The sequence below is a fragment of the Drosophila kikkawai genome, chromosome 2L (assembly GCF_030179895.1).
Source record: "Drosophila kikkawai strain 14028-0561.14 chromosome 2L, DkikHiC1v2, whole genome shotgun sequence".
Lineage (NCBI taxonomy): Eukaryota > Metazoa > Arthropoda > Insecta > Diptera > Drosophilidae > Drosophila > Drosophila kikkawai.
The window spans coordinates 22,856,028-22,882,991 of NC_091728.1; the positions used below are offsets into that span (position 1 = coordinate 22,856,028).

Below are 26,964 nucleotides of genomic sequence, written 5' to 3' on the forward strand. Positions count from 1 at the left end.
TCCTGTGGCCCTTTCACCTTTTCTTACTTTTCACTCAGATGTCATTCCTAGACAATCTCAAGCTGTCTCTCTCATTCTCTCCTATTGTTGCGACAGACGAACAGACCTCACTCAGTAACACTCCTGTTACCGACTCAACTGTCATTGCGCCTGCGCGCCAGCGACACCTACAGGGCTACCAATACCTGAGCATGCCGAATAACTCTGTTGCCATAGCAACAAGCTTTCCAAATTTGCACTTAGCAACCAACTCGCCGACATATATTTTACAACAATTACCTGTCCAATGCCGTTTCAATTATTCGATTACCTTATTTGGTTCAAAAGATATGATTTTTGCAACGCTAAATGAGAAAAGGCGCTACTGTGCGTCGATGCGAAAGCAGAAGCAAACCTCGAATCTCGACAATAATTCTTTTTGTTGTTTTTCAGCAACTTGAATAAACGTATTTAAAATTACTAATGGTTCCTTAATTTTAGGTTTTGTCATATACATCCTGGTTTTGGTTTTCGGAAAATGTAGAAACTTGGAATACTGCTCAATAAAAGAATCGACTAGCCAAGTGGGACTGGAAGAGCAAAGGCAATAAGCATTCTATTTATTATTATTATTATTATATTAAAAATATAAATTCCATTTAAATACCTATTGTAAGACAACTAATGCATTTTCCCTGTCCCCTTTAATTTATAAAATTGTGCAAAAATTGGTGATTGTTATCCCCTTTTAAAGACTCTAAGATCTAAAGCTATCGAATATGTCGACAACATGCTTAAATGTTTCAAAATTTGGCCACGTTTATAGCAAAACTAATGTCTTAAATTCGTTAAAAAATATATAGGTATATTTATTTTTATTTTCATTTATATTAAACATAAAAACAACTCAATTATTAGGCAATGGATTTGAATCTTCATATCTCTATCTTGAATTCTGAATATCGGAAAGGGCTTACCTTCCAACTATTTTCAATATTTTTTAAGATAACTAGTAAGAAGCGAATTTTAACAATTTATATCTATCTATAAAGAAAATTTTTTAACAGACTCCATAAAAAACGGTTTATATTTAAAAAACGTAATTTACATTCTTAAGCTTTACTTAAAAGTCATAATTCGTGTTTAAATAAAATTTTAAAAATATTAAAATACATTTTATCTTAGAATTTTTTTGTTAAAAAGATTTAGAGACTTATTAATGAATTTTACAAAATAAAACAAACGAATAAAAGCATACTGAATAATATTTTAAGATTTCATTAAGAAAAACTTGTTTCTAGCTAAGACAGGTAAAATGCAATAAAAAAATTCATATTTGAATATAACCGACAAAACATGACTATCGATATGTAGCGAAAGCTTTACAGTGTAACCATGTATGATTTAGTTTTAAAAATTGATAAAAATCGAAAATTTGAAAGCGCTCCATGAGCCCCAACTCTCGAAGAGCTTTCGAGAGAAAAGCTAGCCGGCTGGCAGTCAGTCAATTCAGTTCCGAGGCAACGATAAAAACAGTTCCGCGCCAAGCAGGTACAGCGCTTATGAGTCATTTCCCTCGATGGGAAAGTGTTTACATCGTGCTCTTAGCCCCGACCCGCTGTCTCCGGCTCTGGGGTCGACGTCACATATTGCTGACTGAAAGTAAATCAATCACGGAGCGGCGATCTTCCCGATAGATTCGAATTGCCACACCCGCAGAGCTGGATCAGTGATCTCATTGGAGGCGGAGAGACTAGCAAAGAGAGATGGCTGTGCTAAAGACAAGTTTCATTCTTCCGCAGCTCGCTCTCCCGGCCAGGAATTCAAGGCATAGGATCTATAATCGGAACCCAAGGACAACTCTCCACGATGGCATCCACGTCGAATGCGAAGCTGGTGGTCTTTGCCCTGGACATACTTTGCACCGTGAGTAGTCTGCCTCTGCCTCTGCCTCTGCCTTGCTTCTGGTGCACAATTGCGACAATTGGCATTCTGCCCAGACCAAGCATAGTAGTACAATGGCACTGATAATAACAACAGCTCACTGAGTTGCTCAGAGTTGCCCAGAATAGCAGTGGAGCATAATAATCGTTATCAGTTCATGCGCAGACACTTGTTCCAGAAAGAGCCCTGGTATAAACGCTTCTAATGGCCAAACCCGTTTCCTCCATAACGAACATTTGTTTTATTTGTACAACTTTAATTGCCGGCCGCGCTGAGAAGGAACAGATGCGCCCGGAGGTCGCTGCATATGTGATGGTGATCGGCCTATCCATCGGCTAGCAACTCATCAATTTTGCAGTGCCAATCGATTGATATTTGGGGCGGTTCAATGTGTCCGAATTCCCGCCAGGAGTATATAGTTGATTATTGGCGCCAGATGAGTCAATTGAAGTCCATTATCAGGGCTTATTCATCAATGTTTTTGTTATTTCCAGTCAGTAATTCTTATACATAGATACATACATCATCGCTGAGTGAATCCATTGCGTCACCTTCTGAAATGGAAGCTTTCAATGGCCGAGACTTAATTTGAATAATTCAAGTTGACTGAAGCAATCAGAGGCTGCCAAACCGAAGCGTTAGCTCCCCGATATCAGATATGAACAGTAATCAAGGGACCCTGTCTGTGTGCATAATCCCGACGTGGGCGACCTTTCGATGTCCTCCACTCTCCCTCCGCTCCCTGTTCCATCCCGCCAATTTCCCTGGCGTCTGTCTATTCCAGACGCCAGTCAGGCTAGTCCGAGGGACGCCCCTCGATTAGGGCCGCTCTTTAATGGTTAGTTGTTGGTTCCGAACTTGTGAAAACAGTGAAATTGGAACTCTCTAGGTCACACGTAGTCTTTGACAGGAGGAGGGTGGCCAAGAGCATAGAGCATGCTCTCATGGTAGGAGCACAGGGAGGAGCTGAAAATAACAACGTTGCTCTTAACTTCAAGATTTTATTAGGAATTGTTTGGGTTTTTGTTTTGGCAAATTTCTCGGAATTATTGAGCCGGATAACATAAATTGCTAATAAAAGTACCAAAAAGGAAAATGAAATAATAGCATTTTTTAGAAATTTATTTACTCTATTTAATACCCTTACAATGAGGAGGTCTTATTGTTGCTAGAAGTTTATTAAGCTCAGAAAGAGATATGTATTGAGCCTAATAAAGTCCATGACATCAACCGTCGAGTAGATCTAGCTATGATATTCTTTCTTATTATCTGGATGAAACTTAAAATTAGGCTTCTTTTTATTGCTGGATCAGAACACTATATCTTGAAGCCTTTATAAAAACAACAGGAATATTATTAAAAAAAAAATTATGACTCTATTGTTTTTCAAAATATTTTCATCTATTTCGAGATCTGACCATTTATTATATTTGTTATAAATTTTATACAATTTTAAAAAATTAAGTATATCATATAAGTGTCATACATATGAACGATCGTAAAATGATGAAGAAATAATCTGAAAATATATATACAAAAATTGTTGTTATAAAAATTCTATGGTTCTTGGATCCTCAGTAAATTTTTAATCAAATTGCAAGGGTATACAAAATTCGGCTTAAAGAATATAGCTTTATTTGTGGTCTTAATCTCATTTTGAATAAAATGTATTTCTTAGAAATCATAAATTTGGTAATAAACAATCAATTTTGATGTTTTCCGAATTCCGTTTTATAAGTAAAAATAAATGAATTCAATTCTAAAAAAAACCTTAAAGCTTCGTATCACTTAGATTTAATTAAACAACCAGTGTCATAAATTTTTTTTAATATTTAAATTGTTCAGCCATCTCGTAAGACTTATAAAATTAAAGAACCACACAGAAAGAAAACAATTTTGGAACAGATAACTTCGTGGTTAACCCAATATTTACCCTTTCTTATTATTCCCACAGTTGCTGGCCCTGGTGCTGATATCTTTTGGTGTCTATGTGATAGTGTCCTACAATCTAAACCAAATTGGTGGTCTGGCGGCCTACGGGTACGTGGCTCTGGGAGTAGCTGCCCTGGTGGTGGTCTTATGGGGATACCTTTCCGCTTGGCGCGAGAATGTCTGCTGCACAGTCACGGTAAGCTATATTAACCAAAAATGTTCCTTCGTTGGGATAATGCTTGTCTCCTTGCAGTTCATTGTGTTCCTATGCCTCGTCATCCTTGCCCAGTTCGCTGTGGTCTACTTGCTGTTCACTCAGGATAAGTCGGTGGCCGCCAACCTAGCCAGCGCCGTGGACCTCAGCTGGGAGGAGGAGCTGAACAGTCCCGGGGCCATGTCGCTCTACCAGAACTGGGTAAGTTTGCCGCAAAATATTTTCTATGGTAGATATGTTTGTTATCTGATTTTTCCGACCTTCAGTTCCAGTGCTGCGGTCGAGGCAGTCCCCAGGATTATATTGTCAACGAACGCCTGCCGCCGGTGACCTGTTTCCGCGACCATGACAAGAGCAAGCCCGAGAACCTGATTCACACCGGTTGCCGTGTGGAGTTTGAGAACTACTGGCTGCATCTGACTAAGATTTTCAACATTATTGGCTTTGTGCTGATCGGTCTCGAGGTGGGTTGCGTCACCATAGAAACTTTAACGAGAGGAGAGCTAATCTTTATTTACTTCCAGCTTCTGCTGAGCGTTGCCTCTTGTCGCCTGTGCAACAGCATACGCAACGATGCCAGACGATCTTATTTCTAAAGGATCCTTGCAAAGGATTCTTTTTAAGAACACAGAAAATTACATTTATGTATTGAAGGCGACGAAAATTGAAAATTAACAAAAACAAGAAAGGCAGCTAACTTCGGCACGCCGAGGTTTTTATACTCTTGCAGCATTAAGAAGACTTTTATGGCAGCTATATGACAAAGTCATCCGATTTGCTTTTAATTCCGAAATTTTATGGCCATAGATAAAGTTGTTAATATTTTTCTATAAATTTCTAATGGCAGCTACATGACAGTCGTCCGATCTTGTCTGTTCCGACAAACTAGGGAGAATACAAAGAGGACTATCTTCAAAACGAAGAGACTAGTTTGCGTAAACACATGGATGGCTAGATCCAGTCGGCTGTTGTCATACAGACAAAATACATACTTTGAAGAGCTGGAAACTACTTCACTGAATTGAATTCTTGTGATTTAAATTATAATACCCTGCAAGGGTATAAATATATTACAACATTATCTAATTGGTTTGAAAATGCGGAAAAAAATTGTTAAAATTTGGAAATTGAAACTCAAAACTATACGAACCCAGTACTATGCTAGGGCTTAACCTAACTCACACTTGAATTTCAATGGAAATAACTCACAAAAACTAAAGTAAGAAATGTAAACTAGTTTTAATATTATTTATTATAAAAATATTTCTAAATAAATGAACAAAAAAAGGAGATACTTTTTATTAGCGGTTTTTAAACCTTTTAAAGGGGTGCTTAAAACTATGCTTTATAATGTTGAATAAAAAAAAATTATACATTTTAAGACTATTCTTGGATATTTTAGTGATTATAGTTGTTTTTGAGGTAGAACAAAAACCAAGCATTTTGTTTTTAAATTTTTTTTTTTCTTGTACATTTTATATGCATATATATTTTGATGAAATCTCTTAAAAAAGTGCCCAAAACTGTGCTACAAAATATTACCTCAAAAACGATACAAGTTTTGAATTATATTTTTTTTTACTAAATTTTAGATTTCTAAACATTTTTTCTTAAATCTCTAAATTTCTGTAAATTTAATATGGAAAATATGACCCTCCCGTTGAACACGAGTTTCCTCTTTTTGCATGACTCACATTCTTATTAGAGTACCAACGCATTCTTATACCAAGTCACCTATAATCTTCTTGGGCCTTCAGTAAAATATAATTTCGAACTAAAGTGGGTGTGATCTATAGTTTTCAATATGAAACTTATTTATTGTTGATTCTGCAAAAGAAAATAGAATGAAACACGCTGAAAATGGTGAAAAATAAAATTAAAATATGTGTATAGCGACGCTCTCTTTTATTTTATTTAAATCGAATCGAATCTATTTCTGTTTATATGCACATACCGCCGTGCTGATATACGTAAATATTTAGTTGAGCGAGAAAAACATTGCTAGTTTTTGCGGCCAAGCATTTCGATTCCACTTCGTGCCAAAGCTTTCGCTTTTCGTATTTGCTTTTCGCTTTTCGCGCCATCACCACAGAGTGGAACGGTCGGAACGGCGAACAGTTTTCAGTTAACAGTCGAGCGGTGAACATGAACCCCCAGCGACCGTTAGAACACCTATAAATATTTTCGAATAGTCAACAAGAAGCGCGGCGTTGCCAAGAGCACAAAAATCGAAATAATTCGAGTCCTGATTTGAAAAAAAAAAGAAATATATAAAACAAGGATCCGCGATAATGGCCTGCTCCACGAACGTGCTGAAGGTGTTTGCCCTCTTCAGCGATATTATCTATGCCGTGAGTACAGCGATTAGGTGGTTAAGTGATCTGATGACACCAGAGTCAAGTGACGGAGATAAGATTCAGCTAGCAAGCGCCCCGAGAAAAACCACTAAAACATGAATTAAACTTAAGCTCTGGCCAAGGCTAATTGCAGGAAAATTATGGTCTGCCCCTTTGGCCCCGCCGTTGGCCAAGTGCCAGGGTCTAAATTCTCCAGCTTCGCCCCCCAAGTTCATTCAAAGATCTGTCGGTCTTTGATGTGGCCAATTGTTTATTTGATGGCGCAGAAAATAAACATCGGGTGGGCCCCTTGGACACAGATATATCTGTAGTTTCGCCAGCGGATAGTTTTACAAGTCGCTGAGTTGGCCAGCATTTAAATTATTACCGAAGGCCTTAGTGTTCTGTTCCATTTTGATGCAAATTTTGGGCGCAGCTAATAAAACTCGAGTCGCAGCCACAACATGTTCATGGAGGAGGTGGCATCCATCCAGTTCTGAACATGAGTTTTCCCTGCCTAAAAATATATTTTTTCAAATGTGATATATTAATTTATTTTTTTAGTTTTCTGTTTGTTTTCTTGATCAGTTTTTATTTTTTGTTGTGCTTGTGTGTGTTTCCTCCACATTAGCTGACAGCCAAGTCGAAACTTGGTCACCCACGCCGTCACTTAACCCTGAACAAGAATATATAAAATTTTTATTAGATTTTCGCCGTTGTTTTAGTTGGTTTTACTTGAGCGAGATTTTGGTTTGGCTTGCTATATACTTTTACGAGTATGTTGATGTCATTCGTAGACGTTTTGGGCATCTTTCTGGCATTCGGTTTGGATGGAATGCGGCCGAAGGCTGAGGAAATGCCAGCCGGCGCACCACACGGCGTATGCGCGATTTTCCGCATTTGGTTCCAGGCGAGTTCACTTTTGATTTTCGCGCCGAGAGAGGTTTCAATTATGCCCAGGCAGCCTAAGCCCAACAATTACTTCATTCTACTTTAGGGTAGGGCCTAACCTTTGTCTCTGTTTGTCTGCCACTAGGAAAACCCACATAAATCAGAGCCGCAACTTGTTTTGTACATTTATTTGGGGCGCCGACATTGGCAATTGGTCTGCCCACTCCGCGTTATCACCAGACGATATGCAAATTAGTTTGACTCACTAGTCAGAGTACTGGTCTGACCTTGCACACGCCGGCGATAATTGCGTTTAATTGTTGTGTCTGCGCGGGGAAATGAGAGCAAATTAATAAAAACGCCTTTGCGCCCCCTCTGTTGCCAACTCTTTGGGTTCCTTATCGTGTTTATTTTATGGGACAGCACCTGAGTGTCTCCTTAGGCACTCGTGACAGCGCGCCTTAGATACTCTTCCCTATCAGCCTTGGGGAGGGGAAACATTAAGTAACCCAATCCAGCTGTCAATTACCAAGTCTAATTACGATTCGATGGTCTTAAACAATTCCAGATTCTGGCACGCTTGGTTTCCATTTGTTTGTTCCCGATTTTCAAGTTTCGAGGAACTCGTATATATAGTCATGTTTTCTGTTTTCTTTCGCAGGCCCTTGGAGGGTTATGTCAGCGCCTATTTGGACTTGGGCGCCGCAGCATAATAAATTACAATTAAATGGCGCTGAATGCCCACAGCATAATGCCAGATGTCTGAGTGCTACGTGCCTGGTGCTGGATTAGAGCTCATCTTCATTGTCTCGTACACATTAATTGATGGCCCAGTGTCGATTCCGCCGTTTGATTGTAACTCAATTAATGTAAATGCTATTTGCCGCAGCCATATTCGGCACCAAAGCCCATTGAATATGCACAACTTGCGGCCTAAGTTCATATTTGTCCAAGTCGCCGCAGTGCCTTAAAGCATTAGGCCCAGTTTAGGGCTGCCTAAACGCTTTTGGCCAGGGATTAAAGGCGAAGTCAGCCCTGGCTTAAATGATTAATCGGTTAAATCATTCATAATTACCGAGTCGTAGGCTCTGAGCCGAAATGGTGCCGGCCGAAACGTGGGGTTTGTCGAAGCCGGGCGCAGCCAGAGCTCGAGTGACAAACAAACAAGTCACGTCAAAGCCAGCTTATTTGCCGACTGGTTTTCATGTTTGCCCCTCCGACAATTGTAAAAATAATTTACAAATTGTTGGCGGCAACAGGTTGCTGTGTGCAAACATCAACACTCGTTGGATTGTAGATTATTACGCGTTTCACAAACTTACAATCGGTAGGAGGACAGATTTGTGTTCTTAGCTCTTCCCTGGCGAGATGCCAAGTGCCAAATTACGAGGAGTCCGAATTTGTCGGGAGTGTGTGAAATATCGCATTGCGTTCGCGGATCTAGTGAGTCATTGTGGCTATTTTAAAATGCATCTAGCTGTGTATGCAGGCGGCCAGTGAGAGGCCAGAGCCAGAGAGCGTACGATTTCGGCAGACACCTTTGCGTATACGTAATATGTCGCTGCATTGGAGCAAAGACAGTATAAAGAATAAGATGTTTAGCGCCAAACGAGCCTAAGCAAGTTATAGGTGAGCTGGGGAGCGTGCAATTTCGGCAGTCACCTCTGCGTATACGTAATATTTAAAAGCATTAGTGAGAGTTATAAGAAAATGAAGAATGAGATGAGTAGCTCCATACAAAGATAAGCACCTTTGCGCCTCTGTAATAGCAAAATCATTATAAAGAATACTTATGGCGCCTTAGGATGTTTAATTAACAATATTTCCTTGGACTGGGCGAGTCATTAGCAATATGATTTGATCTATGAAGCAGTCCGTTACTTGGAGAATTTCCACAGGCCCAATTTGCATATTGACTCAGCGACCAACCTTCGAGTGGCTACCGTTTTATCACTTTTCGGGCCACATAGAATGTATTTAGACTTTCAATCAACCACTTCCCACCTCTCTCGTTCGACAGCTGTTCGGCCTGGTTGTGATTGGCCTTGGGGTGCACATCGTCTACAAGTTCGAGCACTTTAACACGGCCGGCTTCGTCATCATTGGCCTGGGCGTGATCGTGGTGCTGGCTGCGCTCTTCGGATCCCTTGGGGCGGCACGTGAGAGCAGCAGCATATCGAAGACTGTAAGTAATCAAGGGATTCTTTGAAATCTAATATTAATTTTGGCTCTTTTTTTCTCTATTCAGTTTGTGGTCATATTGATAATTCTGATTGTGTTGGAAATATTGGCTGTGGGCTTCCTTTGGGCATTCCAAACATCGCTGCTGATAAACGTGGACAAGACCTTTGATCAGCTGTGGAACGACCAGCCGGTGCCCATCAAGCCGGGAAATCAGAGCCAGATTGCCAGTCTGGAGCGATGGGTAAGTGCGGCAACAGATCTTTCACGACCTTCCCTTTTAACTTTACACATTACAGTTGGACTGCTGCGGCAATGTGGGACCCGATGACTATGTGAGGCCCCCCAACAGTTGCTACAACAGGGAGTCCGATAAACTGAATCTCGAGGGCTGTCGGCAAAAGTTTCTGGACTACATAGCCGAGCGCTGGACGGCCTTCAACATTGTCTCCCTGGTGCTAGTCGGCGTGGAGGTTCGTCGTGCTTAAAAAAATTCTTTCAAAATTATAGCTAATTTCTAATGTATTTCTCAGATTATCTGCGCCCTGTTGGCCTATGTCCTGGCCAACAGCATTGTAAATCGCTGGCGACGCTCCAAGTACTACCAGAAGTAGGATGCTGGTCCATGTACAGTTTTTGGAATAGATTGCATTTCAAGAAACCAACTCCAAGATGCGCATACTTAAGGCCAAAGAACTCTCCATACAAATGCAAAAATCGCAGACTCAATAGAGATTCCAAAACCAATTTACTTTAGCGAGGTAATCCGAGGGCAGTGCGTGTGATTGTTTTCAACTTGTTAGTTCGGATTGGGAGCCACAACAGTTTTACTTCAGTTACTTTTAAAGAAAGCCATACATTGATTTATGAATATTGCAGTGTAGGCTTATGTATTAATTATCATTTAGCTAAGTACTTAAACTTATTGTTTTTATGATGTAACACCATAATTTCGTTTATAAACATATATTTTTTTTATGATTTTAGCAATGAAGGTCTTGCTTTTGTTATTTTTTATGTGCTGCAAAGTAAATGTTACTCAAATCTTATAAATATTTAAATCTAAAACTGAATCTTAAAAATTTTGCTGACCGACTTTTAGTAGTAACTGTTGGTTGTCGGTTCCTGCCTCGACTAACTGTAACATTCAAGCAGAAACGGAATGTAACCATTTACATGTAATTTAATCTACACTAAGCTCGACTTAAGCCACCATTTTTGTGACAGCATTTCAAAAGCCAAGCCAAAATAAAGAATTGTCCATAGATCGTGTGTTCTGTGTGTTTCGGAATTTCGGGGGACCCGAAGATCTGTTGACATCATTCCGATGATAATTCCTACAGAAAAAAAAAAAAAAAATGCGGGGAGTGCCGGTCGGAAGGTGAGGGTGGACACATGCTGCCTCGTCAAGTTTTGTGGGGACGCGTGGGCGGGCGCCTCCCGCTAATTTTCATTTGTATTCTATATTTTCTTTTGATTTCCCCCGAGCGTCTATTGCATCTGGCCAGTGGATCGGATGGGACCGGACCGGATGGCGACAGAATCCGACGAGGCATCCGACGCGCAGAGCGTCGCCCAAACAAACAAATGAAGATTATGCGACTTTAGTCGATGGTTTGGTGGCAGTGCTCAAGGTGTGCTCGCGCCAGCGGAAAACTCGTGAAAATTAATCATTGAAAGTTGAATTTTCGGACATGTACTGCACCACCCGCCTGCTCAGATACGTGCTGTGTGTCATCAGTGGCATCTGTGCTGTAAGTGCCCAAAAATAGCCAATCGGCTGACATTGAAAAGGAATATGGTTAATGGATTATGGATAATGGATTTAGCTAGGTGGCTGCCTGCTGATCTGGTATGGGGTCTGGCTGCTGGACAGTCTCTCCGACCAGCAGAAAGTTCTGGGAATGGACCATGGCGAGGACCTGGCCGCCGCACTCTGCATCCTCTTGGGCACCGTTGTCATAGTGGCCAGCATCTATGGCACTGTGGCCGTGGCCAAGGATTCCAGGACCCTGCTGATTTGTGTGAGTGCTTAGCAGGACACTAAATATTATCTGATTGTATTATATATGCTGTATTTTTCCAGTATGCTGTTGTATTGGTCTTCCTTTTGATCGTCCAGTTTGTTATGTTTAGCATTAGTTTTGGCGCCAGCAGGGAGTCTCTGCCGGAGGCTCTAAAGCAGGGATTCGAAGACCTGTGGGATCTGCAGCATGTGGGCAACAGCACCCTCAACTCCTACGAGGAATGGGTAAGCATTATTGCTGGTCTTTCTAGAGTCCAAGTGCCTTAATTCCCTTCCTATTCGTAACCTTAGCTTCACTGCTGTGGTCGCAACAGTGCCGAGGATTATCTGCATCTGGAGAAGGAACCTTCGCCGAGTTGCTGTCTCGATCGCGACTGCACCAAGCTCCTGAATCTCTTTATGTCAGGATGCGAGGCCAAGTTCAAGGAGTACGTAAGCGGGAAAACCAGAAACTTTAACTCCCTGAGCTGGTTTCTAATACTTTTCGAGGTGAGTCATACATACTAGGGTATTTATTGTACTTAAAATAGAATTAATGACGAGATTGGGTAATATTACGATTTATTATATTATATAAAACACTGGTATTTTGGTGGTGTTGCTCATATAATGACGAGATTCCATTTATATCACGTTCTATTTGTTTATTATGACTTGTTGTGTAAATATCTAAGGCATTGTTTAAGATTTTCAAAGCAATTTGTATGAACTCAAGTCTATTTTATTTAGCTTTTAGATAATATATTTGGTATTCACTTTACTTTTTCGAGAATATTGTAATTGGTTTACAGTCTCTGAAATTTTTTGCATTCTTGACCGCTGAGTTCAAAGCTTTTTTCATCATCAAACAATCCTATAGTTAATAGATTTAATCACTTAATACTACTATAATCATTGATTCTAATTTGCAGTTCGCTGGCTCCGTGACCACCTGCTACCTGGTAGACAGCATTCGCAACCATCGCGACCGCATACGATTCTATAATTAAATTAAGTTGCCACTGTATTATCGTTATTTGTTGTGAGTAATTTCCTAGACGAATTGTGATTGTAATTTACGATTAATAATTATGTTAGGCTACAAATACCAAGTATTCATTCATAAAACTGTAAACTGTAAACTGGCGCTCCCACGCCGAAAAATAAATCGAATCGAAAACGAAAACGTAAAAATAAAAAGCCAGCTGCTGGCAGTCACTAAACTTTTACAAGAAAACTCGCACGGAGGTAAACAAGAAAAGCTCGCCCGCCAAAAGTGGGCGATTCTCGCCGCTCTCGATTTTCACTCACCGATTTATAGATAGAATGTGCTTTATACATAACAAAACACACTGTTTCGGTTTACGGTTTGTATCCCCCACATCATAGCACTCAGTTGATTCACGCCGCTGAAACTCAGCGGTCAGCTCCCGAGAGATCTTGCCATATCGCAGCCTCGTATCCGACGGATGCGTAGCCGAAACTGGCTATTGAACAACGCCATATACGTAACATAGCCGATGTATTGCGCCCAACCTCGTTGACTTCGCCAGTCGTCTTCAGTTGGAATCACAGTAAACATGGGCCTGGCTGCCACCACAGTGAAGCATCTGCTGCTCCTGCTGAACTTTGTATTCTCCGTGAGTGTGGGCAGATCGTGTGTGCCTGGCGTGGTGTGTACGTGTACCTTTATACGCTGTGATTTCCACAGGTGCTCGGACTGGCGCTGATCGCCTTCGGAATTTTCTTTTTGATCTCCGCCGCCGAGAATGCCGTCAGCATCGGTGAGAGCGTCGCCGGCGGCCTCATCATCGGCCTGGGTGTTGTCATCCTGATCATAGCGATCTTCGGCTGCCTGGCGGCCATCCATGAGGCACCTGTTCGGCTCCTGATCGTAAGTAGCTATGTAGCTATTATAGTTATTATTATTATTAGTCCTTGCCAGCATTACTAGGCGAGCCGATTTAGCAAAGACCTTCTGCCTGTACTATGCCGAGGACCCTTGCCAAACGCCACACGAGAGCAGAGGTCGAGCAGAGAAACTCGGGGTCTAAGGATAATAGTGGTATAAGGCAACAGATTGGAACGGATACTAAATTTGTAGATCAAGATTTAAACTTAATTTATCAGGTATCTTAGTTCTCAATTTTAAACTGATATAGTTGAAGTGGAGGCTAGGATATTTGCAATTATCGTTTCTAAAATTGATACTGATCCTTAAATCTTAATTTTTCCTGTGCAGTACGTAGGTGCTGTGGTGCTGCTGATCTTAACCCAGCTGCTCTTCCTCAGCATGGCCTCGCATGGAACCAAGGACGGCATCTCGGGCAGCATCAACGAGGGCTTCGAGCGCCTGTGGGAGGCGGAGCGCAACGAGAGCGGGGCTTTGGCCTACTACGAGAACTGGCTCCACTGCTGCGGAGTGAACAGTTCCGAGGACTACTGGATTATCCACCACGCCATCCCCTCGAGCTGCTGTCTGGACAACAAGTGCGTGGACCAGTCCAGTGTCTACAAGGTCGGCTGCAAGGCCGCATTCACCGAGTATCTCGACGACAAGTTGCTGGTCTTCAAAATCGTCTGCTGGCTGCTTGTCATCGGAGAGGTTGGTTACCAAGCGCCTTCTTTTATAATGAATTTTTATAATTTAATACTTTAATCCTTGATTCTTTTAGGCTGTGGGAGCTGTCTTTGGTTGGTTGCTGTACAGCAGCGTGAAAAACCAGAGTCGGCGCAATAATGCCGTCTGGATGTGAAGCTTTATCTAAGTCACCTAATATAAGTATTAAATAAAAATAACCTTTTTCGAGAATTTTCTAATCAATTGTTAAATTTCCTAAACTGTTTACTAATGAGAAATTTGGCAATTCTGACGGAAATTTTTAAGTAAAAGTTTTTTAAAATATAATTATATGTGTTATATATATATATTAATCAAGTACTTGAATGGTTGAAGATTAATAAATTTTGGTTATATTTTTTTTTAATATATATAAAAATATATTTTTTGATTTAAAAAAATTGAATTTAATGATTGCAAAATAAATAATGTATAATTACAGGAATGTTTTTATATATAATAAGGTCTTCTCTCAAATATTAAATTTTTTTAAATTATGTTATTTATTGAATGGAGAAGATTTAAAAAATAAATTATAAAGTACCGGAAAGAAAATCAAATGTTGAAGAATTTTCAGAAAAGATCTGTTATTTATCGATTATATTTTCTCAATTGTTATCGATATCCTAATTTTCAGAAAAGACATGTTATTTATCGATTATATTTTCTCAATTGTTATCGATATCCAGTGATTGCTAACTGAAAAACTCTGCCTGCTAAGAACGCACTTTATACATTTTTGATTTGTGTTTTAATCGCCAGTTTGCGCCAGACTCTGGGGTTTTATGGAAGTGAAAAACAGTGCAAATATTGAATATTTAAATCTTTAAATAAAAAATTCGTTGTTATCAGAATAATAATAATTCAACTTTACCATAATTTAGAATGTCTTTAATTTTATTGAAGCGATTAGTCCTTTTCCTAAGCGCTCTGCTACAGGTAAGTACAAATGTAAGAATAATATCTTTAGGGAATATACATACTTTTACTCTAAATAACAATGATTGGCGAGTTGGCAAAATTTATCAAAAATCAAGAGAGGTTTATAAATCTTTCCAGATAACAAACTGAAAATAATGTTGCTTGAATGATCGTCTAGGGATTAAATGTACAATGAGAAAACCCAGTTCTTAACGTTCTCGACTTGAGTGCTTTCGTTCTCAAAATAGTTTCAAAATCTAACTAAAAAATTATTAATAATAAGAAGTTGAGTTACGTTAAATTGTGTTTATGTTTAATATAAAAAATCACATTTTTTGTTTCAATTGTTACAAATCGACTCATAAGCACTCAAAACTCGAATACATACTATAATATAAATCATCTAATAACAGTGCTCCAGACTACAAGAAGAGCGGAAGTCGATCTATGTACATTTCTATTTATATATTTTTTCGTCAAATAGTTCAAGTTTTTTTTTACTTATTCTTGAAGGGGAAAACTCATTAGACAGGGTTGTAAGTGGCAATACATTGACTTTATTGTAATTTCCGCAGGTGTTAGGTTTAATTCTGATCGGATATGGCATTCTCTTGTTGTACACTGGTAACACATATTCCGGAGGCTTGGTTATCATTATTGGGTTTGTCATCATGATAATGGCGATCTTCGGCTTTAAAGCTGTCATGAGCGGGGCTCCTATACGCATCCTGGTGGTAAGTATATAAATATATTGGTTAGATTAAATAAAAACAAGAAATTAAGCTAACATCGGCACGACGGACAGACGGGAGGACAGACGGACTGACGGTCAGACGGACAGACGGACGGACGGACAGACAGACAGACGAACAGACGGACAGACATTGCAAGATATATGGCTCGATCAAGAATATATATACTTTAAAGGGTCGGAAACGTCTCCTTCACTGCGTTGGAAACTTCTGACTGAAATTATAATACCCTGCAAGGGTTATACTCAATAATTTAGTTACACTAAAATGATAATATCCCTATATAGATATAAATATACTTTGTCGTGCCAGGAAATCCATTCAATGAGAAACAATTAATTCCTAAACATTATTTATTCCCGTGCAGTACGTAGTTGCCGTGGTTCTGCTGATTTTGACCCAGGTGGTCTTCCTCGTCATTGTCTCGCATGGCATTAAGGACGGTATCTCGGGCATCATCAGCGACGGCTTTGAACGCCTCTGGGAGGTGGAGCGCAATAAGAGCGGGGCTTTGGCCTACTATGAGAACTGGCTCCACTGCTGCGGAGTGAACAGTTCCGAGGACTACTGGATTATCCACCACGCCATCCCCTCGAGCTGCTGTCTGGACAACAAGTGCGTGGACCAGTCCAGTGTCTACAAGGCCGGCTGCAAGGCCGCATTTACCGAGTATTTTGACGACAAGTTTCTGGTCTTCAAAATCGTCTGCTGGCTACTTGTCATCGGAGAGGTTGGTTTCTTAACGCCGTCATTTAGAACTTATTTATGTAATATTATTCTTTTAACCTTGGTTCTTTCAGGCTGTGGGAGCTGTCTTATGTTGCTTGCTGTACAGCAACTTGAAAAACGAGACCTGAGAGAAATAATTTCGTCTGAAAGTAAAGCTTTATATAAGTCACCTAAAAAAAGCTCTTACAAGGCGGTAAATTTTATGCTAAGGAAAATGTTTGTAATCCTTTCAATCCTGATACAATTTTTTATGTAAAAGTTTATTGTAATATACATTTATGTGTTTATTAATCGAGGACTTGACTGTTTGAAGGTTAATAAATGTTGGATACTTAAACATAAAGATATATATTAATTTATATTGCATCATAATGATTACTGGAATGTTTTTATAAATAATAAGGCCTTCGCTCAATAATAAAATCTTTCATTTTAATTTGGTATTTGTCAAATTATAACCACGAAGGGAATAGATTTATAAAATAATAAAAAAGTGACGGAAAGAACATCAAATGTTGAAGAATTTTAAGATAATATTGATTATTTTTCGATTATATTTTCTTAATTGTTATCGATATCCAGTGATTGCTAACTGACAAACTCTGCCTGCTAAGAACTGCACTTTATAAATTTTTGATTGCGGTTTTAATCGCCAGTTTGTTTCAGACTCTGGGGTTTTAAGGAAGTGGGAAGCAGTGCGAATATTTATATTTAAATTTTAAATAAAAAAATTCGTTGTTATCGGAATAATAATAATTAAACTTTACCATAATTTAGTATGTCTTTAATTTTATTGAAGCGATTAGTCCTTTTCCTGAGCGCTCTGCTACAGGTGAGTCCAAATGAAAGAATAATACATGTAGGAATATAATTTTACTCTAAATAACAATGATTGGCGAGTTGACAAAATTTATCAAATATCAAAAGAGGTTTATAAATCTTTCCAGATAACAAACTGAAAATAATGTTGCTTAAATGACCGTCTTGGGATTAAATGTACCTTGGGGAAGCCCGTTTCTTAACATTCTCTACTTGAGTATTTTCGTTCGGAAGTCGATCTACTTTTTTTATTTATATATTTTTTCGACGAATAGTTAAAGTTATTTTACTTATTCTTGATGGGGAAGAAACCGTAGGTCCTAGACTAGATTTTAAGTGGCAATAAATTGACTTTATACTGTCTTCCCACACAGCGCATTTGTGAGGAACGTTTGGGATTTTTCACAAATGTGAAACTCGTGTTCCCACACAACATTAAAGCGCATTTAGCATCCGAACAGCTGATCGATCAGCTGTGGCTCATGAAAACGTAAACAAAGGCTGTCGAATTGGCAGTTGCAAATTTGAAATGGAGCATTTACCAACTATTTTGGCTGTTGTAGAACAGCAAAAGGCACAGATTGCGTCAGAATTTATCCGCAATAAATTTAAATGAATTAAATGACAAGGAATTTTAGTTTTTCTAATGATTTTTCTCTAACAAAGAGCAAATTCCCCGTAGAGTGTCTATAGGTGGTATACGCATCCAAAATCTTTAATATAAGGTAGAGGCAGGCGATTTATATTAAATAGTAACAATTGGGGACATATTGGGGCAAGAATATACAGAAAAAACGCCAAGAACTATTTTGGGCACGCTTGTAGCTTTGGCGCCACGTTTTAAATTACATATCTCATTTGTTCCTCGCCAAATTGTTTACATTTTCGTGGTGAATGGTCAAATTAAGAAGAAGAATCAGAGTTGCACCGAAGAACTATCGCCTAACTATCGCCAAACAAACCGTGGTTAGATTTTAATGCTGAACTAACGCCGGGCCATTTGGGAAAATTCGGAACGGCAAAACCTTATGGAGCATTTGTTCAACGGATGCTAAATGCGCTTTAATGTTGTGTGGGAAGACCCTATTATTGTAATTTCCGCAGGTGTTAGGTTTAATACTGATCGTATATGGCATTCTCTTTTTGAACACTGGTGAAACCTTTTTTGGAAGCTTGTTCGTCATCCTTGGGTTTGTGACTATGATTATGGCGATCTTCGGCTTTATAGCTGTAATTGGAGTGTGACCAATCTTTGAGCGACGTAAGATACCAGGGAAATATATTAAACTAATCAAGTACCTTAGTATTTATTATAAAATATCGAAAAAATACCGAACATATGAATTGATGAAATCTTTTGGTGAATACCATGAAATCTTTTGGTGAATACCATGAAATCTTTCGGTGAATACGATGAAATCTTTTGATGTTGATGTACGTCGGAGCGGCGGAATCTATCTGATTAGAATTTGAATATGTTCCAGGCGCATGCAAACTACGAATTTATGTGTTTATTATTATTATTATTCCGACACGAGGGAGATGTCTACAAACTAAGTTCATTTCATGAACCTCATCGCTGACTGTCCTACTAAAACCTAAGCCTTAATCATTGGTTCTTTCTTTTTTCAGTGCCCGGTCTGGCTGGCGGCAAGATGTCCTCCTCCGAGGAAGACATCGATTTGCTAAGATCTAAGATCGATTTGCTCGAAGAAGGCCTTCTGCGAACCGGGAAACATTGCCGACAATGGACTTTTATGTGAAGCACTCGCTGCGTATGTTGTTCAAGTTGAGCTTCTGCGGTTCCTCGAGTAAAGTGTAACTTAAGCTTACATCATTTAATACATATAATTTACACAATGAACATTAAAGTAAATAAGCATGTTTGTATTATATATTATCGGTATAAGTTATAAAATATATTTATTATTTATACTACATATTCCTTTGTTAATTTCCTAATATTAAAATTCAATTTTACGCGGCATTATGTCGATAATATATCAGATTTACCCTAGTCGTGATCGAAATGCCAATCGACATCGAATTTATAAGGAACCTGAAAACAAGAGAAAGAAGCGCAGGCGTAATGGATTTTAGAAATATGATTTCGCAGACTCCTACGGGAAAACAACTGTCGGAATATCAGCTAAATTTGCTGAGTAAAAACAATATAGAAACCCAGTTCGATTTCCACGAGACTACCGAAAAGAAACTCCACGAATTGTTGGCCATCCCAAAGGAGTCTGTGCTGGAAATTAAGAAGGAGCTGGCGGAACTTTGGCTGAGGCAATCACAGGAGGAGGGCCCTCCTGAAGTGGAGTATGGCACGGGCATTGAAGAGTGAGTCCTTGACGTATTTTCCCAGGATAATGATGCACAGTTTTAAAAACCGATCAGATTGGACAAGTTTCTGGACTTCGTGGATCAGCCATTCAAGAGCGGCCGTATCTGGGAGCTGTGCGGCCACCCAGGAACGGGCAAGACCCTATTTATGTACACCCTAGCGCTGAATTTTGTGTGGAAACATTCCCAGCAAGTACTCTTCATCGATACCAAGAGCGATTTCTCTTGCAAAAGAATACAGGACTTGCTGCTGGCCAGAAATTGGGATGCGGCCACTTGTGAGAGAGTCATGCGGGCGATTCACGTTGTCCAAGCTCCCACCGATACGGTTTTAATTGATGTGCTAAAGACCCTCGATGAGCAAGTGACCGCCCAGGTTGATGAGGCCCTGAAAACTAAGTTGGTTGTAATTGATTCCCTGGTGCCTTGCTACGTCCACTATCGCGGCGATGAGATGTTCAAGGTCAGGCAAGCCTTGCTGACGGAGCTGGCCTGTAGAATTCGTAGGCTAGCAGCTCGTGGCTTGGCCTCTGTCATCGGCAACGTGTCTTTCCCTAGCGAGGATAAAGGTAAACACACCATATTGTATGCTTTGAATCTATTTACTATTTACGTTTGTCTTAACAGATGATTGTATGGATGTTTCTGTGGATTTTCCCACTCAAAATAAACAAGATCAAAGGCTTAATTGTGGTTGACCTGGCTGGCAGAACACGGGCGGTTTTTATTTCAGCGAATACAAGCTATAAATGTGCTCTCTATACCGGCACCGCCACTTTTAATTTGCAAGCGAACAAAAAAAAAACTACGTTTGCAAAAAAACTAGCGTCTCCTGAAAAACGGTGGGATGATTTTCTTCCCCTTTTTCCTACAACTAACAATTATTGCGATGCCTTTCCTTACCTGGCCTAAAAGTTTCACAATTTTTGCGGTGTTTAGTCACTGCTGCCGCTCAACAACGATCACGATTTTCACCACTTTTAACAAAAATTATGGACTAGCCGGAAATGAGCTTATTTATAGTGTTGGCTAGCGCGTGTGGACCATGTGAAGATTAAAACAATTGACGATGAAATTGGAACATGAAATTATAACAATAAATGATAAATGGTTTTTCTCTCTCTATTTTTTTTTTTTAAAGAGTGTAGTAATTTAAAAAAAAAACAATTATTTCACAAAGTTTAAAAAGCTTATATTAATTATACATGTCAATCTTTGAGATATACCACTCTGTTGAAAAGTTATTTTTAAACTAAAAATTAACACGTAACTGTTATTTTCAATTTTAAAAATAAAAATTGGAGAATAATTGAATTGATAATTGAATAATTAGAATTAATTTCCTATTTTTTCTATATAATTATAAAATAACTCTTATTTTATAATTTGCATTATGAAAATTATAACTGTTACGATCCCTGCTTTTTTCACACATTTTTGTTTTTAATATAAACTTTGGCCGCTATATCACACGTTAAAACGGATTTTTATCGTCAACATTAGAGAATAAAATACAGAGCTTATATCCACATCCAAAAAAGATTTATTAAAAAATGACTATTAAAAAATGCAAATGCACTAAGTGGAAATACGATATAAGAGAGCGATATGTACATCGATAAATCTTCGTCAGTCAGTGTTGATAGCCGATAAAAAAAAGTGTTAAAAAACGTGGCCTGGGCCTCAGAGCATTTCTTCGAAGTAAGCTGCGTTGCCAAGTGTCAAAATGGAAAACTTTGCTGAAGGCATTTCCGGGCAGGATTCCGAGGCGCAGCCTAACGATAGTGTGATGAGCAACATGCAAAATATGTTGTCATCAATTGAAATATCCAGTGGAGATGAAGACCTCGGTAACATTGAAGTTACGGGTCCAAATGTGCCTCCTTTTTTCACTGCGTCTGCATCGGGAGCAGCTGCAGCACCATTGAAGCGCTTAAAGAGCGATCAGCCGGAGCCGGTGGTTGCCAAGAAAGGTACGACTGATAACTTTACTGTTCATTAAATATTTGTATATTGTATATTTCCTTAACAGCCAAGCCGAATGTCATTCAGGGCAGTGTTGGTAACGATGCCACAGTCCCAAAGCCACTGAATGAAGCACTTAAGTATGTCTACAGCGATTCTGCTGTTAATTCGGGCTCCTCCAAGTACAAAAAACAAATAGATGTGCAGCACATCACGAAGTGTTTCCGCGAAATTGGCGGCATGGAGGATACGCTTAAGGAGCTTTGCGAGTTGTTCATACACATACATAAGAAGCCGATTTTCTGTTATCAATTGCGACTGATACCCTCGAGGGGTATCCTGCTGCATGGACCACCAGGCTCCGGCAAGACCTTTCTGGCCCGTGCCATAAGTGGAGTGAGTTTTGTTAATTCTAAGCCTTATCCTCACTGGTTATAGCTAATGTCTCTCGTCTCCTGTAGCAACTGAAGATGCGGCTGCTTGAAGTGCCGGCCACTGAGCTAGTTGGTGGCATATCCGGTGAGTCCGAGGAGCGCATACGCGACGTTTTTCAACAGGCCGTGTCCTGTTCGCCCTGTGTTTTGTTCATTGATGAGATCGATGCCATTGCCGGTGACATGAATCGCGGCATTGTATCGAAGCTGATAAGGAGCTTGGATAATATGTGGATGGACAGGTTTGCCCGCAAAGTGATAGTGATTGCTGCCACCACGCGTCCTGATGTCCTAGATCCTGGCCTGCGTCGTGCCGGTCGCTTCGAACACGAATTTGCTTTACGCATACCGACGTGCAAGGAGCGTCGTAAACTGAACTATGACGAGATAGCCTTAGCTAGCCTTAGCTATCTCGTCATAGTTCAGTTTACGATCAACTTGTAATTTTACGCACTGAAGACGGAGGATCTCGCGACGCTCCTTGCACGTCGGTATGCGTAAAGCAAATTAAAATTACAAGTTGATCGTAAACTGAACTATGACGAGATAGCCTTAGCTACGCACTGAAGACGGAGGATCTCGCGACGCTCCTTGCACGTCGGTATGCGTAAAGCAAATTCGTGTTCGAAGCGACCGGCACGACGCAGGCCAGGATCTAGGACATCAGGACGCGTGGTGGCAGCAATCACTATCACTTTGCGGGCAAACCTGTCCATCCACATATTATCCAAGCTCCTTATCAGCTTCGATACAATGCCGCGATTCATGTCACCGGCAATGGCATCGATCTCATCAATGAACAAAACACAGGGCGAACAGGACACGGCCTGTTGAAAAACGTCGCGTATGCGCTCCTCGGACTCACCGGATATGCCACCAACTAGCTCAGTGGCCGGCACTTCAAGCAGCCGCATCTTCAGTTGCTACAGGAGACGAGAGACATTAGCTATAACCAGTGAGGATAAGGCTTAGTATTAACAAAACTCACTCCACTTATGGCACGGGCCAGAAAGGTCTTGCCGGAGCCTGGTGGTCCATGCAGCAGGATACCCCTCGAGGGTATCAGTCGCAATTGATAACAGAAAATCGGCTGCTTATGTATGTGTATGAACAACTCGCAAAGCTCCTTAAGCGTATCCTCCATGCCGCCAATTTCGCGGAAACACTTCGTGATGTGCTGCACATCTATTTGTTTTTTGTACTTGGAGGAGCCCGAATTAACAGCAGAATCGCTGTAGACATACTTAAGTGCTTCATTCAGTGGCTTTGGGACTGTGGCATCGTTACCAACACTGCCCTGAATGACATTCGGCTTGGCTGTTAAGGAAATATACAATATACAAATATTTAATGAACAGTAAAGTTATCAGTCGTACCTTTCTTGGCAACCACCGGCTCCGGCTGATCGCTCTTTAAGCGCTTCAATGGTGCTGCAGCTGCTCCCGATGCAGACGCAGTGAAAAAAGGAGGCACATTTGGACCCGTAACTTCAATGTTACCGAGGTCTTCATCTCCACTGGATATTTCAATTGATGACAACATATTTTGCATGTTGCTCATCACACTATCGTTAGGCTGCGCCTCGGAATCCTGCCCGGAAATGCCTTCAGCAAAGTTTTCCATTTTGACACTTGGCAACGCAGCTTACTTCGAAGAAATGCTCTGAGGCCCAGGCCACGTTTTTTAACACTTTTTTTTATCGGCTATCAACACTGACTGACGAAGATTTATCGATGTACATATCGCTCTCTTATATCGTATTTCCACTTAGTGCATTTGCATTTTTTAATAGTCATTTTTTAATAAATCTTTTTTGGATGTGGATATAAGCTCTGTATTTTATTCTCTAATGTTGACGATAAAAATCCGTTTTAACGTGTGATATAGCGGCCAAAGTTTATATTAAAAACAAAAATGTGTGAAAAAAGCAGGGATCGTAACAGTTATAATTTTCATAATGCAAATTATAAAATAAGAGTTATTTTATAATTATATAGAAAAAATAGGAAATTAATTCTAATTATTCAATTATCAATTCAATTATTCTCCAATTTTTATTTTTAAAATTGAAAATAACAGTTACGTGTTAATTTTTAGTTTAAAAATAACTTTTCAACAGAGTGGTATATCTCAAAGATTGACATGTATAATTAATATAAGCTTTTTAAACTTTGTGAAATAATTGTTTTTTTTTTAAATTACTACACTCTTTAAAAAAAAAAAATAGAGAGAGAAAAACCATTTATCATTTATTGTTATAATTTCATGTTCCAATTTCATCGTCAATTGTTTTAATCTTCACATGGTCCACACGCGCTAGCCAACACTATAAATAAGCTCATTTCCGGCTAGTCCATAATTTTTGTTAAAAGTGGTGAAAATCGTGATCGTTGTTGAGCGGCAGCAGTGACTAAACACCGCAAAAATTGTGAAACTTTTAGGCCAGGTAAGGAAAGGCATCGCAATAATTGTTAGTTGTAGGAAAAAGGGGAAGAAAATCATCCCACCGTTTTTCAGGAGACGCTAGTTTTTTTGCAAACGTAGTTTTTTTTTTGTTCGCTTGCAAATTAAAAGTGGCGGTGCCGGTATAGAGAGCACATTTATAGCTTGTATTCGCTGAAAGAAAAACCGCCCGTGTTCTGCCAGCCAGGTCAACCACAATTAAGCCTTTGATCTTGTTTATTTTGAGTGGGAAAATCCACAGAAACATCCATACAATCATCTGTTAAGACAAACGTAAATAGTAAATAGATTCAAAGCATACAATATGGTGTGTTTACCTTTATCCTCGCTAGGGAAAGACACGTTGCCGATGACAGAGGCCAAGCCACGAGCTGCTAGCCTATGAATTCTACAGGCCAGCTCCGTCAGCAAGGCTTGCCTGACCTTGAACATCTCATCGCCGCGATAGTGGACGTAGCAAGGCACCAGGGAATCAATTACAACCAACTTAGTTTTCAGGGCCTCATCAACCTGGGCGGTCACTTGCTCATCGAGGGTCTTTAGCACATCAATTAAAACCGTATCGGTGGGAGCTTGGACAACGTGAATCGCCCGCATGACTCTCTCACAAGTGGCCGCATCCCAATTTCTGGCCAGCAGCAAGTCCTGTATTCTTTTGCAAGAGAAATCGCTCTTGGTATCGATGAAGAGTACTTGCTGGGAATGTTTCCACACAAAATTCAGCGCTAGGGTGTACATAAATAGGGTCTTGCCCGTTCCTGGGTGGCCGCACAGCTCCCAGATACGGCCGCTCTTGAATGGCTGATCCACGAAGTCCAGCAACTTGTCCAATCTGATCGGTTTTTAAAACTGTGCATCATTATCCTGGGAAAATACGTCAAGGACTCACTCTTCAATGCCCGTGCCATACTCCACTTCAGGAGGGCCCTCCTCCTGTGATTGCCTCAGCCAAAGTTCCGCCAGCTCCTTCTTAATTTCCAGCACAGACTCCTTTGGGATGGCCAACAATTCGTGGAGTTTCTTTTCGGTAGTCTCGTGGAAATCGAACAGGGTTTCTATATTGTTTTTACTCAGCAAATTTAGCTGATATTCCGACAGTTATTTTCCCGTAGGAGTCTGCGAAATCATATTTCTAAAATCCATTACGCCTGCGCTTCTTTCTCTTGTTTTCAGGTTCCTTATAAATTCGATGTCGATTGGCATTTCGATCACGACTAGGGTAAATCTGATATATTATCGACATAATGCCGCGTAAAATTGAATTTTAATATTAGGAAATTAACAAAGGAATATGTAGTATAAATAATAAATATATTTTATAACTTATACCGATAATATATAATACAAACATGCTTATTTACTTTAATGTTCATTGTGTAAATTATATGTATTAAATGATGTAAGCTTAAGTTACACTTTACTCGAGGAACCGCAGAAGCTCAACTTGAACAACATACGCAGCGAGTGCTTCACATAAAAGTCCATTGTCGGCAATGTTTCCCGGTTCGCAGAAGGCCTTCTTCGAGCAAATCGATCTTAGATCTTAGCAAATCGATGTCTTCCTCGGAGGAGGACATCTTGCCGCCAGCCAGACCGGGCACTGAAAAAAGAAAGAACCAATGATTAAGGCTTAGGTTTTAGTAGGACAGTCAGCGATGAGGTTCATGAAATGAACTTAGTTTGTAGACATCTCCCTCGTGTCGGAATAATAATAATAATAAACACATAAATTCGTAGTTTGCATGCGCCTGGAACATATTCAAATTCTAATCAGATAGATTCCGCCGCTCCGACGTACATCAACATCAAAAGATTTCATCGTATTCACCGAAAGATTTCATGGTATTCACCAAAAGATTTCATCGTATTCACCAAAAGATTTCATCAATTCATATGTTCGGTATTTTTTCGATATTTTATAATAAATACTAAGATACTTGATTAGTTTAATATATTTCCCTGGTATCTTACGTCGCTCAAAGATTGGTCACACTCCAATTACAGCTATAAAGCCGAAGATCGCCATAATCATAGTCACAAACCCAAGGATGACGAACAAGCTTCCAAAAAAGGTTTCACCAGTGTTCAAAAAGAGAAAGCCATATACGATCAGTATTAAACCAAACCCCTGCGGAAATTACAATAAAGTCAATTTATTGCCACTTAAAATCCAGTCTAGGACCTACGGTTTCTTCCCCATCAAGAATAAGTGAAAGAACTTTAACTATATGTCGAAAATATATATAAGGTTGTCAAAAAAGTCTTGCGGTATTTTAGGTAAGTATCTTTGCAAGCGTGTAGTTCTAGTTTTATTCGTCACATCGGCTTACGCTAGACCTTTTTGGAAAACTCTTTTCACGCGCTAACATTTGCTTGATTTGTGGTTGTTTGTTTTTAGTCGTTCGTGAGTTATACCGTCGCAAACATGGAGCA

The 26,964-nt window shown here is 39.7% G+C and overlaps 9 protein-coding genes across 10 annotated transcripts; 7 read left to right on the forward strand and 2 right to left on the reverse strand.

The window, feature by feature from the left end:
* The first annotated feature begins 1,418 nt into the window (after positions 1–1,418).
* Positions 1,419–5,359, forward strand: Tsp42Ef (Tetraspanin 42Ef). The gene is made up of 6 exons (XM_017175540.3): positions 1,419–1,530; positions 1,782–1,905; positions 3,878–4,051; positions 4,109–4,270; positions 4,336–4,533; positions 4,594–5,359. Exons 2-6 carry the CDS (start codon positions 1,849–1,851, stop codon positions 4,663–4,665), a joined length of 663 nt encoding a protein of 220 aa, XP_017031029.1. The 5' UTR covers positions 1,419–1,530; positions 1,782–1,848; the 3' UTR covers positions 4,666–5,359.
* An 842-nt stretch (positions 5,360–6,201) lies between these two features.
* On the forward strand, positions 6,202–10,742 carry LOC108080703 (protein late bloomer). Its single transcript, XM_017175541.2, has 5 exons — positions 6,202–6,420; positions 9,317–9,481; positions 9,545–9,721; positions 9,777–9,950; positions 10,011–10,742. The coding sequence occupies exons 1-5, from the start codon at positions 6,361–6,363 to the stop codon at positions 10,089–10,091; spliced, it is 657 nt and encodes a 218-aa protein (XP_017031030.1). The 5' UTR covers positions 6,202–6,360; the 3' UTR covers positions 10,092–10,742.
* A 332-nt stretch (positions 10,743–11,074) lies between these two features.
* Positions 11,075–12,668, forward strand: Tsp42Eh (Tetraspanin 42Eh). 2 transcript variants are annotated; one of them, XM_017175546.2, is made up of 5 exons: positions 11,075–11,231; positions 11,307–11,501; positions 11,564–11,728; positions 11,795–11,992; positions 12,415–12,668. In XM_017175546.2, exons 1-5 carry the CDS (start codon positions 11,172–11,174, stop codon positions 12,490–12,492), a joined length of 696 nt encoding a protein of 231 aa, XP_017031035.1. In that variant the 5' UTR covers positions 11,075–11,171; the 3' UTR covers positions 12,493–12,668. The 2 variants fall into 2 exon arrangements, with proteins under 2 accessions (XP_017031035.1, XP_041631916.1); XM_041775982.2 differs by having other exon boundaries at positions 11,076–11,231; positions 11,311–11,501.
* A 192-nt stretch (positions 12,669–12,860) lies between these two features.
* LOC108080706 (tetraspanin-36-like) lies at positions 12,861–14,981 on the forward strand. The gene is made up of 4 exons (XM_017175543.3): positions 12,861–13,122; positions 13,194–13,376; positions 13,725–14,087; positions 14,158–14,981. Exons 1-4 carry the CDS (start codon positions 13,063–13,065, stop codon positions 14,236–14,238), a joined length of 687 nt encoding a protein of 228 aa, XP_017031032.1. The 5' UTR covers positions 12,861–13,062; the 3' UTR covers positions 14,239–14,981.
* A 6-nt stretch (positions 14,982–14,987) lies between these two features.
* On the forward strand, positions 14,988–16,632 carry LOC108080698 (tetraspanin-7-like). The gene is made up of 4 exons (XM_017175536.2): positions 14,988–15,041; positions 15,599–15,757; positions 16,143–16,505; positions 16,576–16,632. Exons 1-4 carry the CDS (start codon positions 14,988–14,990, stop codon positions 16,630–16,632), a joined length of 633 nt encoding a protein of 210 aa, XP_017031025.1.
* A 2,780-nt stretch (positions 16,633–19,412) lies between these two features.
* On the forward strand, positions 19,413–20,367 carry LOC108074011 (DNA repair protein RAD51 homolog 4-like). Its single transcript, XM_041775981.1, has 3 exons — positions 19,413–19,666; positions 19,724–20,238; positions 20,297–20,367. Exons 1-3 carry the CDS (start codon positions 19,413–19,415, stop codon positions 20,365–20,367), a joined length of 840 nt encoding a protein of 279 aa, XP_041631915.1.
* Positions 20,368–21,395: 1,028 nt separating this feature from the next.
* LOC121502373 (nuclear valosin-containing protein-like) lies at positions 21,396–22,512 on the forward strand. The gene is made up of 3 exons (XM_041775768.1): positions 21,396–21,642; positions 21,702–22,030; positions 22,096–22,512. Exons 1-3 carry the CDS (start codon positions 21,396–21,398, stop codon positions 22,510–22,512), a joined length of 993 nt encoding a protein of 330 aa, XP_041631702.1.
* A 92-nt stretch (positions 22,513–22,604) lies between these two features.
* Positions 22,605–23,691, reverse strand: LOC121502372 (nuclear valosin-containing protein-like). The gene is made up of 3 exons (XM_070285417.1): positions 23,445–23,691; positions 23,057–23,385; positions 22,605–22,991 (listed from the first exon to the last, which is right to left on the reverse strand). The coding sequence occupies exons 1-3, from the start codon at positions 23,689–23,691 to the stop codon at positions 22,605–22,607; spliced, it is 963 nt and encodes a 320-aa protein (XP_070141518.1).
* Positions 23,692–24,719: 1,028 nt separating this feature from the next.
* Positions 24,720–25,674, reverse strand: LOC108074021 (DNA repair protein RAD51 homolog 4-like). Its single transcript, XM_017165893.2, is given in 3 exon segments — positions 24,720–24,790; positions 24,849–25,363; positions 25,421–25,674. Coding segments are annotated over 3 exon segments (840 nt in total).
* Positions 25,675–26,964: the final 1,290 nt, after the last annotated feature.